This window comes from Gymnoscopelus microlampas (assembly GCF_963454915.1).
Source record: "Gymnoscopelus microlampas genome assembly, chromosome: 2".
Taxonomy (NCBI): Eukaryota; Metazoa; Chordata; class Actinopteri; order Myctophiformes; family Myctophidae; genus Gymnoscopelus; species Gymnoscopelus microlampas.
In genome coordinates, this window is record NC_139939.1 from 51,155,937 (window position 1) to 51,173,158 (window position 17,222).

Here is a 17,222-nt window from a genome sequence, read left to right on the forward strand (position 1 = left end):
CCCATTAGCCTGTGTGTGTGTGTGTGTGTGTGTGTGTGTGTGTGTGTGTGTGTGTGTGTGTGTGTGTGTGTGTGTGTGTGTGTGTGTGTGTGTGTGTGTGTGTGTGTGTGTGTGTGTGTGTGTGTGTGTGGGGAGATTTTCAAGTGGGCCCTTATCCAGAAAAGGTTGAGAACCATTGATCTACACAGTATATATTCATTCATTCATTCATTCATTCAGTCTATGATTCATAGTTGCATAATCCTGCATGAATGCCCACAAGCAGAGTATCTGTTTCGCTGTCATGGGCTATCTGTTCACCCTTTGATGATCTGATGGTGGTTTTAGGTTACAGCTAATGGCTGAGTCTTTGTGCGACCACCCCGGTCTTCAGGGTGGAGGGGGGGTTGTTTGCTCTGTGTGTGTGTTTGTGTTAAAGTAGGGTGACATCACCTACATTTGCTTTATGCACCATTAGCATGCCGTTTCACAGCTTGGTCCATGCATTAGTTCGCCAAATGTGCCCCCACAGACACTAGAGAGACAGGAATAGGGCACTAGACACCCATAGATACTAGGGCACTGGGCAGCCAACCGACCAATCACCACAGACTGTCTGGAGTGATTTTATGATACCAAAGCCAATGGGAACTAATTTCAATGAAACATCTGCTCCAGAGTATTAATAACTGTTATTATTGACATAAGAGCACCATTTACCATGTACCGTACACCACATGCAGGCAAGTGGTTTATAAGTATGGCTAAGAGCCTATTATGCCACAACCACAAGTGACATCACTGTTAGCCTTGATTTATACTTAGTTGTGGAAATGTGCAGATCTATAAGCTCACTTTGCGTCGCACCGCGATGCGTTTTGAGCTCGACACCCACGCGCAACTACGTATAAATAAAGCTTCAGCTTCAACCCATCCCAGAAACCCCACAGGGATCCCAAACAGAAGGGCCTGTCAGCCAATCAGGCCCGGATAAACTAACTACCTGGAGGAGCTGAGCGAGTTGAAGTAGTTTGGAGGGAAATCATTAAGTGCCACCATGATGGTACAGTTGTGTGTGTGTGTCTGTGTGTGTGCAGGGACGCAGGGGGGGGGGGGGTATTTGAACATACTCAGTTCCATTGGGGGGGGATATCCCCCCACTTTTGGGATGAAGAAAAAAGAAAAAGAAAAAACCTCAGACATCTACACTTCATGGAGTACATTTTTTGTACCGAATAAACAGAATGAACCGAATGAAAGTAAAAAAAAAAAAAAAAGGTAACAAACCCAGGGAAAGAACTTGCGCACGCTAGGAACACATGCGTCCCCTTCGGTTCTAAAATGCTGTGTGTCTGTGTGTGTGTGTGTGTGTGTGTGTGTGTATGTGTATGTGCACACACCATATACACATGCTTTATGTTTTCCTGTTCCATGTACAATATGCATGTGGGTGAATAATATGCGTTTCATTATTCAAATGCACGAAGAAACTTGCAAATTGCAATATGCATATGAGACATAATTAACAGATTTTTTTCTTCTTCTTCTAAAGCACCCTGGAGGAATTATTGTGTGCTTATTATTGGAAGCCCTTGTGACACTTGACCTTTGACCTCTTCCAGTTAAATGGAGGAGCGGGATAGAAGTCGCTCGCCGTCCCGCAGGACCAGCCGGGTGGAGCAGGTGGTGGGCCGATGGCTGAGACGATCTCGAGACCTTGGCAGCAGGTCTCACTCCCTCACAAGGTTCTAACTTTATTATTATTTTTGACCCATTTTATTTTGCCCTATACGTTGTTGTGTTATGTACCTTTCAATCTGGGAAAGCATCTGTGTCATTTTTGTTACTATTTATTGTCACTGTCATGCAGAAATCTTGTATCTCCCAAGTTTCAAATTGGTATGTTTTTTCTTAAATTAAAGCCCTGCTTCATCATACAAGGGTTTCGCACAAAAGTAGTGAAAATAGCAGATCTACAAGCTCTACAACGCCTCGCACCGCGAGGCATTGTGCGCTTGCAGATCGGCTATTTTCACTATTTTAAATCGTTTTTAAAATAATAATTAAAAAAGGAACAGTTTTCGACATACAAGGTTTCTACCCGACAACAATATATAGCAACATGATTATTAAAAAGAAAAATGTAATCAAAAATTGAAGTTTTGGAGAAAACTTAGGTTAGGATTTAGAAGGTGTTTTTAGAATCGGCCTCAGGCCTCTGACCTACTGATCGGCTCTGCAGAGAGAGGGTCTCGGCGGACGGGAAGACGGTGGAGTCCAGCGTCTCCGACCAGAGGAACCACCCATTCCGTTTCACTGTTCGGATCCAGCGGGAACCTGGCCTCACCTCCCATGGCTTCACTCTCTCACGCCAGACCCCCATCCTGGTGCAGGTCATCACCCCAGGTAGGACAACATTCATATAAATACAGACAAACTGTATGGAGGATGCTGAGGTGGACTTTGAAAATGATAGTCAAGGATTTGTTTGAACCTACCTGTAAGCAACCCCGGCTAATAAGGATGGATCTCAAACTGATGATTTTAGAAAGTTTATTCCTGGAACCACCGTAAGAACTGTAAGGTGGGAAAGCACAGCAAAACAGTACAAGCATTACAAATATGACTAGAGACAAACACATCATAATCATAAACCATAATGAAATGTAGCCTAAAGCTAAAGAAATATAAAGTGACACAAAGAATCAATAAACATTTGACAGTATGTCCTTTGTTACAATTACTCAGCATGAAATGTTTTTAAACCAAATGACAATCTCTCTTTAGAGTGCAAAACATATGAAATAGTAATACTGCAATTATCTTAAATCACAAAGAAAATAGCTTTTATCTTGTTAAGCCAACAACAATGAAATGTACGTTATTATAATGTATCTCCTTTTACCTGAAATGTATGTACCCTTTTAGTCCACGCACTGTTATTATGAATTACTGATTTAAACCCATATTTATTTATATAATTAATTATGTATTGACGTTACTGAGGCTTATAATGGGTCTAAAATAGATCAGTAGAATGACGTTCAAAATAGTCTATTAACTTGTTGACTGAATTCACCTTGTGCCCTTAGCCAGGTGCTTAAACAAAATAAACCTTGTGGTTGGAACAAGGTCATGCTCCTCTGAGGTTGTTTTAATCATAGATATATATAAAGGCTAGATGGCTCAAGGGGCGGCGCAAGCGTAGCTCAACCGCGGCCATCTTGCGACGGTCACTCATAACATTATGTCTATGGTGCATATACTTTGAAATAACCATAGCGTGCTCAATTTTCATCCGATTTTCAAACGGTTTGGTGTTTTGTAAACACCAAAGATGTAGTTATGATACTGCATACTTATAATTATAATCATGTTTTTTTTTAAAAATACAATAATATCATAACTACATCTTTGGTGTTTACAAAACACCAAACCGTTTGAAAATCGGATGAAAATTGAGCACGCTATGGTTATTTCAAAGTATATGCACCATAGACATAATGTTATGAATGACCGTCCCAAGATGGCCGCCATGTGGCGACGTCGTACTCCATTGGCCAGCAGCGCGGGTGAGTCATCTAGCCTTTATATATATCTATGGTTTTAATTCATACTGACGTCTTTGCAAAGACGCGCTAAATGTACATAGTGGAGTCTACATCCTTAATGTTTTGGGCGTTTCAAAATAAAAGCCTTTACCATAACAGACTAATTAAAACGAACTCAAATACAATTCTTTCAAGCAAAACAATGTAAAGGTGTCAGTTGAGCCATAAACAATAAAACATTATATATCCAATGTAAACAATAAAAGGACCCAAATAAAGTGATAAACTATAAAACTTGGCAAAAGTCCACAGTAAATGTCTTTGAAAGTCCAATGGTTTGGCATGTTTAGGGTGACGATAGCGCCGTCTGCTGGCCAGGAGGTCCATCTGGTGGTCTTTTCTTATAGAAAATAACAGTACATTTTGAAGACACTAATTTATGCAGGGCAGTGCTTAAGTGGTTTGTTACACTACCTTACCAGATCATCAGACTTCACAACCAAACTTGACCCCGAACAAGGACCTGCACTGTCTGTTACTGCTCTTGCATATGGATTACTAGGATGTACATTGCGGAACACTGACATATTTATTAAGGATAACTGTTGAATGATGTACATAATTCATTCATAGACTCATTGTACAGTACATTATATTCATTCATATTGATTGGTGAGAAAATGATATTCATTAATTGTCACTGTTGATAGAATGTACATAGTAGTTATTGATAGAATGTATACAGTATAGCGTATGTATGGGTAGACTATGCGTGTGTCATTCAGAGACCCATTGCTGAAATTTTGTTCCAGAATCTAAGCTTAGAACTGTTTAATTTATCTTGGTTTGTTTTCTGACCTTTAGTCTTTCCGGTGCAATAGCTGCTATGGCACTTAAATTTCCCTGCGGGGTAGTGGTGTTCTGGCCATCTGGCGTACTGGGGCAAATCCCGGTGGGCCGCCGTATCTCGGTGGGCTGTTCGCAGGACCTTTGCAAATTCCATAACATTTCTACCGGCCAACCCGCCCTGTCTGTCACTTTTCCAGCTCTATCTGTGTGCCTGTCATTTGGGATGTGCATGAGACTGAGAGCATGCTGCGGCTGCTGGCGTGTTCTGTGACTGGGTTCACTGGCTGATCACAACCAAGTTAAAGGGATAGTTCAACCACCTTATCGATCAGTCACCCCATGGAGACTTGAATTCATGGATATTTTTTTGTTTTTGTCGCATTCCTAAGCCAATAATTTGATGACCACGGGACCGGTAGGCAGCGGTTCTGGTAGGAGACCTTTTGTGTCTCCTACCGGAACCGCTGCCGGTCATCAAATTATTAGCTTAGGAATGCGACAAAAACAAAAAATATCCATTAATTCAAGTCTCGATGGGGTGACTAATGGATAGGAAAAAAAGTCATTTTGGGGGTGAACTATCCCTTTAAGCGGGCTCGCACTACAGTGTTGGATGGATTTATCCCTGATTCAGTTAAACCTGCCCTTACATCATCGGCTCCACCGTAGCAACTGTGGATAAATGAATTGTTCCGAGCATCTCAACCCTCCAGTTTACCTACTGTAGGTCACTATAGAGCTCTGCTAAGCCAATCTCCCTGTCGTCCCTAAAACTCCCTGCGTGGGACGAGTCTCCATAGTGCTGAGATGCCAGACCTCTGCTGGCCGTCACCTGCGTTATAAGAAAATATGTCTAGTACTAGAGACTGAAAGAGAACCATGGTTTTAGGATTGGTGGTTCAGAATTTAACCGGCTGTAACCCTAGTAACACCTTACCAACATGGTAGAATGGTGGTAATTCACAATTCAGTATGGGACGTGTTCTACCCATGCCACAGCATGCTTGTACAGTACATTACTGCACATGAGCACAGTCTAAAACTCATAAAGACTGTGTGTAACATTCTAACTGCAGTGAGAACAGGAGACAGCATGGAACGCAGGCTTTCTCTGTTGACTCCAGGAAATAAGCCAGAAATGTATCGTCACCTTCTTAAAATAATATTATGATATTTTTGCCTAAATCAGCTCTTCATGACACTGGCCACCTCTGGTAAAATCGCCTATATCCTAATTGAAAAGATCATGCTGTTCCCACGCCAGTAGTATAATGGCCTATATGTCAAGAGTGACATTATGTGACTTGGGACAGTTTTTTGTCTGGAGTAAGTCAGTTACTCCACAACTATTTTGGCCTAAGTCAGGTTTACAATTGCCTTCAAAACACAAATTGGCCTAAGGCATTTAATCTTCTTACGTTGCATAACTGACAGACAGTGTTATTTGTATATCAATAGTCATACAGTATATTGTTATAAACATTTTGGGTGAAATGATTAAGAAATAAACTTATAGTTTGTTTTGGTTCAGTTTTTTCTGTTTAAAAAAAAACAAAACATAGGCCATTATTTTAAGAAGGTGACAGTATATTGGTAGACAGGAAAAATGGGCTGCTGCCTGCCCTGGCACAGCACCCTGTACTGGTCAACATATGTCAATGAAAGGGGAGGCATGCGTTAATCCGACAGACCTTTTCTCCGACTACGTGGCATCCGCGTGCGGTTAGGGTTAGGGTGCGGGTTTGGTTCGGGTTTACTGTTTAATGTCGGAGCACTGCGCTGTCGGAGGAATGCGCTGTCGGACTAACGTATTGCACCCAATGAACGCATTATGGTGGCCAACCTGCTTCAAGATTGTTTTGCTCAAAGATTCAGGACGACAGGACCCTATTTACAGTGTCTATGACGTACGGTGGCGCACTGTCAAGCACATGGCGATAGTGCCTTGGGGGTGTGTCCAACTCCAATTTTGCATAGGTGCATAATCTGGCTGCAAAGTAAGGTGTGAGGTGCAAAGGGGTTCTGTTTAGTCTCATGGTGTCTTTTAGGCATATCATGAATTAAACCAATGCAATGAGATTGTCATCTCTCGTCCCATTCCATGTAAAAAGCAGGGAAATAAAGCTGCTGCACCAGGACTGTGCTGGAGTTTAGACCAGGTTTTAGCTGGTCAAAGGAGCACTTGCTTTTGGACTTCTCTCATTCCCCCTAAGATAGAAATGCACCAACAATGTGCCTGACCACACCTCATTCAAACCAACAAGCCCATGGGAACGCATATGTGCGCAAATGCATTTGCTACTTACACAATCTGGGTGCTGGGGGCGAAGCTAGCAATGACACTTTACGTTATGTTACAGTATGTGCGCTTGCCTTTAGGCCTACATGTTTTCTCACCAGGTGTAAGATAGGGCACTGCATGTTTGAGCACATTTTAGATTAGGGAGAGTGGAATAGTTTGTTATGAAGGTGGGATAATGGTAAAAGAAAATACCTGCTTCGGAATTTCCATGCACTTAAAGTACAGTATGCATGCCCCAATCCAACCATTACTTCTCTATTATTGGACGCAATAAATGTTGCTGAGCTTGTAAGAGTGTCAATGGAAATTACGGGAATGGCAGGACTGTCTCTAATGGGCATCTATAGTGCAGAAGGTCTTAGCTCAGAACCACAAAGGTAATTCTCCAGTCAGTGAGTGGTTGCTGTGAATGATCACATCCAAAGTGCTGTGGTCAAGTCAAGTGAATTTCATTTGTAACACATTTTCAGTAAACTCAAGGACAACCACAAAAATATACAAACATATGTAACAGGACCATCTGCATAGATACAGTACCTCATAGATGGTATGGCATTACTTCAGTCTGAATGAATCAGGTTTTCACCTTGCAGAAGGCTTTAAGAATCTTCTCACTGCTATTGGGAGAGGAAAAAAATCAATTCTGTTTCCTTTGTGTTTGATCAATATGAACACCCAAACTCCATCAAGCAGCAAGAGAGCAACAGATGTGAAGTAAATGGAGATTGATCTCCAAGTGATCTCAGGGCACACGATAGTGCATTACAGGAATACTTGACAAGCATAGCTACAACAAGGCTACATTTTCAGCTTTTGTTTACAATTACATAACCTGCTCAGGTCCACGTAGAATTTGGAAGAAACCAAAACCTTGGAAAAGGACAGCGTGGAGAGCTTAGCCGATTTGATGAGTGATCAAGAAGAGGTGGACAACAGGAGTGTGCTACATTCCATCCACCTAGCCAAGAGACACACAAGAGTCTTCAAGTGTGATGACACCTATGCCATTGTGTTGCTCTTATATTATGCAAGTTCCAGCAAGGCTCAGCCGCCGCCCTAATGCACAAAGGCCATACTGTACAGGCAGAGAGATTTTGTGCCAATCAATACAAAAACTGAAAAAAAGCTGGGGGAAACCTTGTGCCAGTGCTCCTGACGGGCTGTGATACGATGAGCAGTTATTTTCAAAATAAAATAAAATCAATTTTAGTTGAACTTGGAGGAACTGAAAGCCGGTTCGACAACAAATCTTGAGGAGTCATTGCCTGTAGTCAGAGGTTACATGCTTATGTTGTATGGTCACAATGAGAATGAGAAATGGGTTGTGTTGAGTGTACCACTATGGATGAGGTGAGCTATGTATGGTACATGGCAACCAGTGACGTATGAGAATAAATGTTTTTTTAACCTGTTTGTATTAAATGTGTATAGTTTTTAGCTTATTCTATGGTTTAGGTCCTTTACTTCACACATTTACACCAACTGGGTGTCGTTGTATTTGTTTGTTTGAAGTGCTCGCGGCACTAGTTGGAGCTGGTAACATCACAGGGTGAAGTGTTACTTGTTACTTTAATAATGACGGACTTACGTTATATATGTATACCTTTTGGATTTCTATTTTCCTAATAATAATAATAATAATAATAATACGTACAATTTATATAGCGCTTTTCTGAGTACTCAAAGTCGCTTTGCAGTCAATTATGCACAAAGGTATTGATTCATTCTGTTTTATTGTATGCAATATTGTGAATAACTAGCCCAGATGTGGTGACAGTCTGGTCATTATTTCCAGAGAATAGGTGATAAGGCAGACACTGTCCCTTATAAAGAAACTTGCATCTTCATTATTTTCGGTTTTTCAAACATCAATCAAATGAACTAATTTTGCAGTAAAATATTTAAGTATACAACCATTCAGCATTCTGTTTGATCTGATCAATTGATGCGCTTCCAGTTGTTGTACACAGTGTTCAGATACTGTTGTAGTTTAATTGTGGAGGTACAGTATGAGAATCCATTTCTTGCTTACATCCAAGGCCCCCTTTGGCTCTCTCTGTTGATTTGGCTCAGGTCAGGACTGTCACCATCGTTTTTGGACATGCACACAAACACACATACGTCACCTGCCCAGTAAGACTTGGCTCAATTCTCCATTTCGCTCTCTCATCTGCTTCATCCTCCTTTTCTCTGTTTCACTGTCTGTCTGTCTGTCTGTCTGTCTGTCTGTCTGTCTGTCTGTCTGTCTGTCTGTCTGTCTGTCTGTCTGTGTCTCTCTCTCTCTCTCTTTCTCTGTTTCACTCTTTCAGTTAAGTAATTACTGGTAATACAATATCTTAATGGATGTAATAAGTAAATATTTTAAATTCATTAACTATGAATATTACAATATACTTCATCATATATATATATATATATATATATATATATATATATATATATATATATATATATATATATATATATATATATATAAAATGATATAATACAGTATATTACGAGGTTCAATTATATTTTGGAGCAAAGCATCAGAGATAGATCACTGCCTTAATGTTGCTGCTACAAGTAATGGTTTGGCTGAGGAGGGGTGCTAATCCACAAAAGTGGTCACTTGTGCAGAACCTTTTCCTGGCGTAATTGTTGAGTTGTTTGCTGTGTTGGCACTGAGAGATAGAGTTAGAAATGGAGATAAATCATGTTTATGTATCAATCCTATGGCAGTGGTTACACCAGAAGTGCAGCGATGGAAATAAGTCCAGAACTTTGTCGTTGTATCCCTGAAAATGATGACTTATATTTCTTTGTTAATGAATATATTACAATTTAGCCAAATAAACCAAATCAAAGGTCTACCCCATTGGTTTTCAAAGTGGGGAGACTGCTTTTTTTTTACTTTTTGTTTTGTTGCCATTTTGCAATAGAGGGACCACAGCCAGCAGCTATTGCTATTTGCGGGTCCTTGGCATGGAAAGGTTTGTGAACCCCTGGACCAACCTTCAGCATTAGCTGCCCTGGCGGTTCATGTTTGAAGGTTAGTTTTGTTTTGTATGTGTCCAGGTGGTCCTGCAGATGGTAGGCTGGTCCCTGGAGACCGGCTAGTGAAGATCAATAATGTAGCTGTCGATGACCTGACCCCAGAGCAAGCTGCCGAAATAATCAGGTAAGATAGTGACCACGCACTCTCATGCATACAACCCCCCACACACACACATACGTACATATGCAAACAGACTCTCATACAGTGACAAAAATATATACAGGTACTGTACAAAACAAACACACACATATTGCATATACTCTCACATACAAGGACATAAAACCTGCATAACACTCATTATGACTCCATTAATGTGATCCTCTCTCTTCTTGTGTCCAGGGAGTGTCAGGACACCGTTACAGTGACAGTCCTCAGAATACTGGTGGTAAGTTGGCTTGACAAGTACACTTACCAATAATGTACATACGCACGCATTTGTGCACTTTCAAAGGGATGTTATCATACTATAATTCTAGTAACCTCTGTAGTGGTGGTGAGTACGTGAGTGAAGACACCCGGTTCTCCTCAGTGGCTGGACCAATTGCTCTGATTTTGCACACAGCCATTGACCATTACCATCTGAACGCAACTGTGAAGCCCGTTTTTCAATTTCATCAAATCTCAGCTTCTTATTAGCGTTTTTCTGTCAAACACTGTCGCCATGGTTACGGGCCTGCCCAGCTATGGGACGAACTGCCTCCCGGGTTGCTAGATCATGTGCGCAGATCCCCCCACGGATGCGCTGCGCCGACGGGTATGGTCTAGTAATATTAAAGGACTTTACTAACTTCACGCACGTACAGTATACGAAAATCACATCAGACTGCACTGTGTTCTCCCTCTCTATCTATCCACTTCTAACAGGCACAGACTCACAAAGACACATGTACATGCGTGCATGCACGCATACTTTTATTTGGCTGCCCATTCAGTATTGAATTCAGTGATGACTGTCCTGCTCAAAATAAGGAGGTGATGACAGTGGATCAGTGATGTCGTAGATGTTACTTGATGTGGCTGTAGAGCAGCGGTGGGCAACTTTGATGATGGAGAGGGCCACTATATTTCCATTTTATGTCACACAAAAGAAGCAAAAATAGCCGATCTACAAGCTCAAAACGCGTCGCACTGCGACGTGTTTTGAGCTTGTAGATCTGCTATTTTTGCTATTTTAGAATTGGAATCCTGAAAAGTAACATTTTTATTTAATTTCAAATGCATTTAGTTATACTTATGTAAACATTTTGAACTTAAATACAAATACATTGGACATAAAAAAGACAATAGAATTGTAATACTAGTCATTAAGCTACTAATATAGACTGAAGTAATTAAAGCGGGTCATGTTTGCGTGTTTGGAATTGTAACAGCTGAAATCAATAATATATATATATTAGTATTCCGATATTAACCTGCAGGCCGCATTAAGTGAAGGTGAGGGCCGCATGTGGCCCCCGGGACGCCAGTTGCCCATGTACAGTGGGTGACCATTGACTTTGTCGTTTTTTTTCATTCTTCTCATGCGTTTCATGCAGGGCATGTATGATTTCCACTCTGTGCCACTAGGGGCAGCAGCGGTCTACTGCCTACAGCCCACAGCAGACAGCAAGAATATATTTGTTACTAGTTACTGTATATCCTCTCCAAACTGTACATACATTACTTTACACTTTTGTATTATGTTTTGACACTTGCTTTGGAAAATGTAAACGTATGTTTTATCATGCCAATAGCTCATTTGAATAGCAAAATTGTTTGTTTTGGGGTTTTTAGGCACTGTTTTTCCTAGAAAGACAGAGAAAGATCCTGTATGTTGCTTACAGTACAAGATGTGACATTTATATTAAGCAAAATATTAAGCAAATAAAGTTAGATAGCATGATGCTGCGCTTAACATTAGTTTAATTTTAACGTCTTAATTGATAAAACGAGACGGGAAAATAAACGTATTTTTTTCTCTTGCCAATAGATTGGGTTTTCTGTTCAGCGTCGGGCAGTCAGGAACGCATCTCTGTCATTTTAGAAATGTTCAGACACACATTGGTTTCTGTCTGTCTGTCTCAAAAGTCTGTGGAGAGAGAGAGAGAGACAGACAGACAGACGTCTTATATGTTTTTTTTTTCTCGCATCAATTGTTGTGTAGTAATATTCCAACATTTTCCTCTATAAATGAAACAGCCCAGCTAGTGTAGCGGTTAAAACTAATGTCCGGTGATTTTTCGACCCGTGTTCGAATCCCACGCGATGAGCATACAAATTATTCATTCTCGTCTATTAGTTTGTATTGGCCAGTGCGTTATATATATATAATGTATGTATAATGGATTAATATTCATAAAACCAACAGACAGACTTTTATTTTAAAACATAGCAGATCTACAAGCTCGCAAAGCATCATGGTGCAACACTTTGTGAGCTTGTAGATCGGCTATTTCCACTACTACTTTATGGGACACTGCTCTCTCTCTCTCTCTCTCTCTCTCTCTCTCTCTCTCTTTAGTTTGATGAACATTGAACCTCATAATAACATCACTCCGTTCGCGACTGCATACAGAACGTGTGTCGGCTCTGATGTTTATTAGACAGCATGGACCTCCGCTCAGGTCCTGGAATCCAGAGCCTTATGTCAAGACTTGGCTGCGAGCACATCGCACGGCAGAAAGCACAAAAACCAAAGTGGCACAGCCTGTCATGTCAGATAACCCCGAGCCACTTTGGCAGTTTTTATAAGACAGGGGTTATTGGCGTCTTTTTGGTTTGTTTTATTTTATTTCCTCGTTTATAATTATTTCCTCCTCAATATTGTTTAAGAATTAATGTGCTATCCATGACATGCTGTCACCAGTTTACCAGTTCACTGTCTGTTATTTAATGATGATCGAATATTGGCTAAATGTTTACAATTTCTTCTGTCCAAACAATGAAAAGCACTTAGAAAAGGCAAGTGAGTCTCTCTTTAATTAAGCATGATGAGCCATGTGTTTTCCACAAAACAATTGAATATCATTGAATATAATGGCACCCTTGTCATACTACTATGTTATTATAGCTTTCAGTTGGCCACCACAGGCACAGACAGTGCGTTTTAGCGCAGCGCGGCCTGGCGCAGCGCGGCGGAGTGGTTGCGTGCGGGGGGTCGGGGGGCTTTCGTGGGAGGGGGGACGGGTGGATCAGAGCTTAACCCTAAAACCGAAATAAAGTAACAAAAAAAACTCCAATCCGCTCAAGAACCGCGCTCCCCCACTTCCAAAATTAGCACTAGCCTACAACACTGGCCCAGTCTCTTGCCAAACCGGTTATGTTAATGTATGCAGCCTATTCCAAATAAGCCAAGTGAGGAACTCTGCTATCAGGTTCCCCCTCCCCCCTACAGTACCTCTGTAGGCCTATCTCTTCTATCAAAGTATTTGTTCAGATACAAATTCAGAGCGGCCAATTTTGATATTTTTAATGCGCCTACATGAAGTTAGAGGGATGGGCAGAAATGGTGTAGGGTGTAGGCTATTTTCAACTGTTAATGGGTTTTTCTTTCTTCACAAATGAATTCTACTTTGTTGTACAACAGTGTCCCATAAAAGCTCACAAAGTGTTGCATCATGATTTGAATTCCGACTGAAAACGCCACCCTTGCGTCTCCGTGTGTACAACCAAATACGCATCTTTCCTGCACCGATGACGCTTGGGGCTTTTACAGCGCTGCTCCTACACTACCACGCACCGTCAGCAACAAGTGGACATGGAGTAAATGTACTTAGTTACTTTCCGCTTAGTTACTTTCACGTGCATATAAATGAGCCACGCGGTTTTATAAGAATGAAAACAAACGCCTTGCTGTTGGCCATGGATCACATGACGGTCGTCTGTTACGGTCATGGATGAACTCAAAATGTTACTTGAGTTCAATCAAAGTAAAAGTACAAAAGTATTGGCAAATATACTTAAAGTACTGAAATATTTGAAAATAGCTGATCTACAAGCTCACAATGCGTCGCAATGCGTTGTGAGCTTGTAGATCGGCCATTTTCAAATAGACTATGTGAAATAGGGCAAATAATGTATGTTTTATAATGTAATGATTTATATCTGCAAAGTAACTAGTAACTAAAGCGTTCAAATAATGGTAGTGGAGTAAAAGTACAATATTTTCCTCTGAGATGTAGTGGAGTAGAAGTAAAAGTAAAAATAGCAGATCAGCATGCTTATAGCGTGGGATTCGAACCCGGGTCGTAAAATTACGCGACATTAGTTTTAACCGCTACACTAACTAGACTATTTCGTTTACAGAGGAAAGAGGTACGATGATACTATACAGAAATTGATGCGAGAAAAAAAAACATATAAGACGTCTGTCTGTCTGTCTGTCTCTCTCTCTCTCTCTCTCTCCACGGACTTTTGAGACAGACAGACAGACAGACAGACAGACAGACAGAAACCAATGTGTGTCTGAACATTTCTAAAATGACAGAGATGCGTTCCTGACTGCCCGACGCTGAACAGAAAACCCAATTTAAACGCTCTAAGCACACGTAATTATTGCTAGTTATTATTATTATTATTATTAATATAAGACATCTATCTGTCTGTCTGTCTGTCTGTCTGTCTGTCTGTCTGTCTGTATGTCTGTCTGTCTGTCTCTCTGTCACAAAAAAAGTGACTCCAAAGCGGCACCTTGTGGTAGTATTTGGAACTTAAATTTACTGCAAAGCGGGTGAGGCAAATGAGTGAAGTGATTCTCTTATGAAAAGCGACAAAGTCAATGGTCACCCACTGTATGTCATAGATGTTACTTGATGTGGCTGTAGAGACTGATGTGAAAGCAGCGCTGTCAAGTGGAACATGTCGCATGAGCACTCGTTACCCTAACCTCAGTAGGGCATCAAACGCATGCTGTAATCATTCGGTTCGATTCCAGCCGGAGCTCAGTATGATATTGGTATGTCTGTAGTATGTCTTCTACTTGCAGTTTCCTACATTCCTGTTGAAAGAAATCACACACAAAATATTGGCAAAAAGAAAAGGCAAACATCCAGGCTATACCTGCCAGTGTTTTTTTTCGGTGAATTTATTTGTGTGGTACTTGAATCCATGCTCACGAACGATACTATGGATGTTTCCCCATTTGGGATTTAATAATGCTGTTGTCAACACATCCATTTATCCAATGTGTCAACCAGGCCAGAGGTCAGGCGTCGTTGTTTAACAAACATCCTGTCACCAAGGTCCCGGCTCTACATCATTGTTAATGGCGACAGCAGTTTGAAGCGCTCTGTGACCGCCAGGGAGTTGGTCAGACAAATCATCCATCATTATCTTTCAGTCTTTACGTTACGTGCGCGTGTGTGTCTTTACTCTATGTGTCTGTGTGTGTGTGCTGTGCTAGTGCGTGTGCATGTGCGTGACTGCATGCCATGCGATGCAGCATTGTTGCACCTGGTCATGCACCTCAATCTATATCCATAAAGTTGAAGGATGCATTGGTGCTAAAGCTGCAGTAGAGAGGTTCTTATCTCCGCCATTGCTGAAAGGTGCACCATTACCACCTGATTCATAGTTCATCCAACCCCACCAAGACATCACTTAGCGTCTCTGAGAAAAACGTTGTCTCCCTTATGCTTGTTGAGATCAACAACCCAACATCGGTGATTGAAATGTAGTGGTCATCTGATGATTATTTAAAGTGGACATTTTCACACAATCACATGCTGGTAAAAGAGTGTGTTAGTGTGCCGGGCCTCTCTGTTGATTTCATGTTCTGCCTTTTGCTCTCACAAACTTTGTGTCTGGATGCACAGTAATGATTGCAGCATTGCAGCGTGATCTCTGTAAGCCGCTGTACGTATTTGTATAAGAGGAAGATGAGTGTATAATGGACTCTTCCAGGATGTTTATATTTATCATTTGTGTTTGGGAAACCCTGAGTGGGAAACGCAGAATGTCACAATATCACTTTTGATATAAGCTATTATTCCATTAATGCATTATTTCTAATGACCTATTATCACTCCATTGCAAAATCTTTCCACCATACAAGACCATGTACAGTATGTATGGTTGCATTCAGCAAACAGTAGATAAAATAATGAAATTAAGATAAGCCACCCTTTTTTAAACTACTGCCTTGTATATTATGTCTCCCAGGGCCCAAAGTCTTCTTTCATAACCCCAGAGAAAAGGGCTAAGCTAAGGTCCAACCCTGTCAAAGTCCGCTTCGCTGAGGAAGTGGAGGTCAACGGACACTCACAGGTGAGTACACTGAAAGAGAGTACAGTACACTTAAAGAGAGTAGTGACAATTAAATATGACTCCATTCCAATAGATTGTTCCAGTTGTAGTCATCTGTAATGTAACACAAATGGAAATGTGATTCAGCAGATGTTGGTTTTAGTTTGTCATCCTATGTACTTAGTCCATAGTTCCCGTCCTGCACAAGGATGTTACGTTAAAACCACAGCGGCCCTGTGGTGTACATTACTAATCACAGATGGAGACAGGGTGGATCGATCGCCAGCCAATCCCTCTCCTTCTAATGTCTGTGATTACAGGACAGTAAATAAACTACTGGGGAGAGGACAGGGAAACACACACCATTAGGGGCTGGGTACATGACGCATCACTACACTGCCGTTCTCCATTTCTAAAACAGGGGAAGGGAGAAGGAGGTGGAGAAGCATAGGAAGAGAAGAGAAACAATGGATATATAAATGTTCAGAGGCATCGTCGATGCTCACAGGACAAAAACACTGAAGCCGACAGAGAAAAGTGGAGAAGTAAGAGGGAGATGACAATGGCTGCAGGCATAACAGACTGACAGATGAGGAGAGAGAGAGAGAGAGAGAGAGAGAGAGGTGAAGTGAGGAGAGCCTGTGCTCTGTAGGAGGAGAAGAAACTTTAGAGTGAAATGTGATTCATGTATGGAGAGCTATAAAAGTATGGACAGAAGAACAGAGATAAGCGAGGAGGACGTTTTTGGCCAGCCCATATTTACGTACTATATTCAGTAGTAACAACAAAAGACAACTTTGATTCTTTTGATCTGTATTTGTTCATAGCAAACAGACACTCTCAGGGGGAGGTTAAAATGCCAAAAACAATGTTAGATTTGTTTCTTTGGTATGAGTACTGTGCACTCCACAAAACTAAATTATTTGTATACCAGGCCTGCTGTTGTGGTGAACATTTTATTGAGTTTGCTTTGTCAAGCATGGACTTGGCAGAAGAGCAGAAATGTCATTGTTTCAAGGTAAATCTGCTATTTTATGCACTGTGCAGAAGCAGCAGTGCTTGTACGTCCAAGAGAAAGATTCCCATGGGAAATAAAGCTTACCTGCTACACCAACGCACACTGGCACATGTTTTATTAGTTCCTCCTGGTCATCTCATCTCTGTCACCCTCTTTTAGTTATTTACAGCCGAACCTCAAGCTGAAGGTTTTTTACAGTGCTCATAATTTCCCTCTGACTCTTCTGATCCTTGACCCTTGTGTGTAGGGCCGTTCATTGGGGTC

At 41.2% G+C, this 17,222-nt stretch overlaps 1 protein-coding gene across 1 annotated transcript in view; it reads left to right on the top strand.

Annotated features, from left to right (window-relative positions):
• Positions 1-17,222, top strand: part of frmpd1a (FERM and PDZ domain containing 1a) — a 48,370-nt gene that overhangs the window by 17,310 nt on the left and 13,838 nt on the right. Inside the window, exons 3-7 of the mRNA XM_084078640.1 lie at positions 1,602-1,724; positions 2,222-2,385; positions 9,739-9,841; positions 10,058-10,103; positions 15,857-15,961. Coding sequence (XP_083934766.1) covers positions 1,606-1,724; positions 2,222-2,385; positions 9,739-9,841; positions 10,058-10,103; positions 15,857-15,961 — 537 coding nt within the window. The 5' untranslated portion in view covers positions 1,602-1,605. The remainder of the gene's footprint in view (positions 1-1,601; positions 1,725-2,221; positions 2,386-9,738; positions 9,842-10,057; positions 10,104-15,856; positions 15,962-17,222) is intronic.